The 4,239-nt window shown below is 35.6% G+C and overlaps 1 protein-coding gene across 1 annotated transcript; it reads left to right on the top strand.

Moving 5' to 3' along the window:
- Positions 1 to 580: 580 nt before the first annotated feature.
- LOC113705285 (cytochrome P450 76T24-like) lies at positions 581 to 2,619 on the top strand. The gene is made up of 2 exons (XM_027227089.2): positions 581 to 1,561; positions 1,905 to 2,619. Exons 1-2 carry the CDS (start codon positions 665 to 667, stop codon positions 2,508 to 2,510), a joined length of 1,503 nt encoding a protein of 500 aa, XP_027082890.1. The 5' UTR covers positions 581 to 664; the 3' UTR covers positions 2,511 to 2,619.
- Positions 2,620 to 4,239: the final 1,620 nt, after the last annotated feature.

The raw sequence follows: 4,239 nt of genomic DNA, 5'->3' as shown, positions 1-4,239 counted from the left end.
TGCAGTCAAGGCTAAAAGTAGAAGATAATATGGGCCATAATTAAATTCCATGGATGCCGAATTTGTAGATACCCTACGTACGGTCTATGCAGGACTTCTATTGTTTGGGCTAGTTTGCAATATATGGCTACTCTGTAATATGTAATATATATATACATATATAATAATAAAAATAAAAATAAAAATAAAAATAAAAATAATAATAATAATAATTTCAGATAGTTTTTTAGTGAAATGAAGGTTCATTTTGCTTGAATTTACATCCGTGGTATTTTGTGGCTTGAATTTACAAGAAATGGTAATACAAAAAAAAAGTAACAAAAATATTTAAATGGATTATAAATGGATAATTGGTTTTTATTTAATCCATTTAGATCCATCCATTTAGATCCATTTATTAAATGGATCTAAATAGATTGGATAAATTTTATCCACCATCCATTAAGTCAAAACCAATTATGAACCATTTATCCATATTGCCACCTCTAATTTGAGTATTTCTAACATCATCTCTTACGTGGCTTTCATGGTTTACATCTATATAAATGTGTGACCTGAAAGAGCAAAAACATAGAGCTCAAGAGAGCGCAAATTATTGTAGTGTTAAAGAAATTTGATTTAATTACGCCAACAAATAGGGAAAGGGGGGAAAGAAGAGAAAGAAATGCTAATGGATACTATAGTGTCATACCTTGTACTCTATTTTGTCATCTGGGCATGCATCTATCTGCTGACAACAAATTTAAGGTCCCGGAAATCAGCCGCCAGACTTCCTCCGGGGCCCTTTTCGTTTCCAATCATCGGTAATCTCCATCAGGTTGCCCAAAATCCTCATCAATCATATGCAAAACTGTCTAAAACTTACGGACCTTTGATGTCCCTTAAGCTAGGAAGCAAAGCAACCGTACTCGTATCATCTGCAAATGTTGCAAGAGAAGTGCTACAAAAATATGACCAGATGTTTTCAGGCCGATCAGTCACGGGTGCAGCTCATACACTTGATCACCACAAGGTGTCTATGGCCTGGCTGCCTGTTTCCAGCCAATGGCGGATCCTTCGCAAGATGTGCAAAGAGAATATCTTCGCAACACAAAGACTCGATACCAGCCAAGGCCTTCGTCAAGAAAAGCTTCAAGAATTACGCGATTATTTGCATAGGTCCAGCGTTAGCAGGAAAGCTGTGAATGTTGGTAATGCAGCCTTCACAACCTCTCTGAACTTAATATCCAGGACTCTATTTTCTAAAGATTTTGCCGACTATGATTCTGATTCGTCTCAAGAACTCAAAGAGATTGTGTGGGGGGTGATGAAAAATGTTGGCGCTTTTAATCTCTCAGATTACTTTCCAGTTCTACGGGTGATTGATCCCCAGGGCATCATGAGGGACGCCAAGTTCTATTTCCAAAAGTTGTTTGATATTTTTGATGATATCATTAATGAACGGCTACAAGTCAGAGCTACATCAGAGACTAAGAAGAATGATCTGTTGGAAGCTCTCTTGGATCATAGCATAAAGAATGAGTTTGAGTTCGGCAGCAATGATCTCAAACATTTGCTTTTGGTAAGTGTTTAAGTCTAAAGCTTCTGTCTATATGTCCTTGAGATTTCTTGTAATTTCATTAACCTTGGCCCTAGGGCTGATTCTGTGCACTAGCTTCTCAGTGGAATGGAAGTTTTTTCTCCGCTGAAGGTCCTAAGAAAACAAATGGCAAGCTCACATGCATGCGTTGATAGTCATAAAAAGAATGACTGCTAATACGTGGCTTGTAAGACACTTAGATTGGTAAAGTGCAGGCCAGGTATCTTGCACTTTGCACGATGAATTTAACTAAATCTCACACCATATGGGTAAAAATTCAGGAAATCTGTTGGCTTGACATTATTCTAACTATGGTTTGTATCAGGATCTATTTGTGGCAGGAGCAGACACTACTTCAACCACTGTGGAATGGCCAATGGCAGAGTTACTACGCAGCCCTGATAAGTTTGCTAAAGCTAGAGCGGAGCTCAAGGAAATCATTGGACAGGAGGAAGTAGTCCAAGAATCAGATATCTCGAGGCTCCCTTACTTGCAAGCAGTAATCAAAGAAACCTTTCGGCTACACCCTGCAGCACCATTACTTGTTCCTCACAAAGCAAACGAGGATGTAGAAATCAATGGTTACATAGTGCCAAAGAACACACAAGTACTTATCAATGCGTGGGCTTCGGGTAGAGATCCGACAACATGGTCAGATCCTGAGATTTTTGAGCCAGAGCGATTTTTAGACAGGGACATTGATGCAAGAGGCCAGCATTTCGAGCTCATTCCCTTTGGTGCAGGGAGGAGAATATGTCCAGGATTGCCTCTGGCTTATCGGATGGTACACCTGATGCTAGCTGCTTTCATTCACAACATTGACTGGAAACTTGAAGAGGGAATGAAACCAGAAGATTTGGACATGGATGAAAAATTTGGGTTGTCAGTTCCAAAGGCTTTGCCTCTGGAGGCTATTCCAGTTAAGCTGTGAGCGCGATCCAATAATTTGTAGGCCTAATCATTTCAGATGATTAGAGAAAGCATTACTTGTGATTTTAATGGATATTGAGAGTCTATAAAAGAATTATGTTCGTAAACAAGTGCTAGTCTGTGCACATTAGGATAAATTTATAATTTTATCTACAATAAAAATATATGTATAATTTATAAATAGTAATTATACTTCATTTATAAATTTTAGACCCTGCTTATGAATTTTTTTTACTCCTCCCAGTTTCTTTTTACAAGCTTTGCCGAAAAACAATACCAATAATCGGGGAACCTTCTTGAATACTTAATTGAATGAGTACAGGAACAAAATTTTGCCACCAATACCAAACAAATTTTAAAGCTTAGTGTCGGCAGCAATGGTAAACATTTAGTATTTGTTTGTGTCTCAGTAAAACGCAGTGGATTCTGATTTCTTTACATGAGTGGGAGAGAGATCTGACTACCCTTGCTGTCATGCTTTTTTTTTTTTTCATAAAGTTTGGATGGATTCCGCTTCGGTCAATGCTACAGGACAGGACATGCTATTGAAGAAATTTTCAATAATTGAAAATTTCAAAGGTCACACCAAGCAGCTTTGTGCAATTGTGCTTGCAATCTTTTGAGTTTCAAATGATTCAATTGGCATTTGAAGGGATGCATCTCCAACAAATTTCTAACATTCAATAACCGTCTAAGGTATATGAAATTCTATACATGGATCAGTTTGAGGTCTTTTTGCTACAGAATTAAGGTCTATAAATCTCGAAAATTTTCTACTTTTCTCTTCTTTGTTCTTTGGCGGTTGTAACAACTTAGTGCAGAGTTTTTGCAACGAAACTTCATTTTATCCTAAGGATATTCGTCCTTGGTCTTTTGCATATTATAATGAACGAATAAAATCTTAAGGAAAGTGATTTGTAATCACAATTTTAAGCCTTTTTCTAGTTAGTTTTGCAGCTATTTCATAGTGTTCTCTTTATTGTTATTCCTACACATGCCTCCGGAATCTCAAGTAGTTTTCAGAGATTCTTATAGATTGCTTATTAACGTTGCTCTTACATCGACAGTGAAATTCGAAAATATGATCTCTTGTAAGAAAGTAGTTCGTTGTTGTCAACTAAACCAACTTGTATAGGCATTCTATGTGAAGGTGGTAAGCGTTTCCATATTGTACTCAAGGACTGATATGCCTATGGTACTCTAATATAAAGACAAAACTTATTTGTTAACCACATTAGGGTCTATGCATTACATTAAAGATATTAAACAAGGCACTAAGAGTAATTCACTCTATATTTATGTGTCTTATCCACTATGGTCATTTCAGTTTTTGAATAGAAGTAATCTTCATATTTTATGCAGTTTTGTTATGAAGAATGATTTTCGTCACTTTGATATTTCTAATTTATGGATTAATATTTTATACACCATTAATATAAAGATTTTTTTATAGTAACAGGTATAGATATATGACATATGAACAAAAGGTGAATTTAAAATTTAAACTGTGATGACATGACATTCATGTAAATTTCTTTGTGTAAAAAGGAAAAAAAAAAGTTTACACTCACAGTTTATGTATAGTGTAGGGTCTTATATGTAGTTTTTTAAACTACAAGAGTGTCAGGTAAGAAGTGCTTAATTCGAAAATATTACACTTTTGACCTATTAAAATTGATATTTGAAAAGAATTAATTTTATATACACTGTTAATATATAGATATAAATTG

The sequence above is a fragment of the Coffea arabica genome, chromosome 8c, assembly GCF_036785885.1.
Source record: "Coffea arabica cultivar ET-39 chromosome 8c, Coffea Arabica ET-39 HiFi, whole genome shotgun sequence".
In the NCBI taxonomy this organism is placed as follows: domain Eukaryota; kingdom Viridiplantae; phylum Streptophyta; class Magnoliopsida; order Gentianales; family Rubiaceae; genus Coffea; species Coffea arabica.
This window is presented reverse-complemented; position numbering and strand designations above follow the sequence as displayed.

What these genes read in the sequence shown, in the direction of transcription:
- LOC113705285 (XM_027227089.2), top strand. Translation starts at nt 665, where the DNA reads ATGCTAATGGATACTATAGTGTCATACCTTGTACTCTATTTTGTCATC. An exon ending in ATCTCAAACATTTGCTTTTG is followed by an intron (nt 1,562 to 1,904) that starts GTAAGTGTTTAA and finishes GGTTTGTATCAG; the next exon opens with GATCTATTTGTGGCAGGAGC.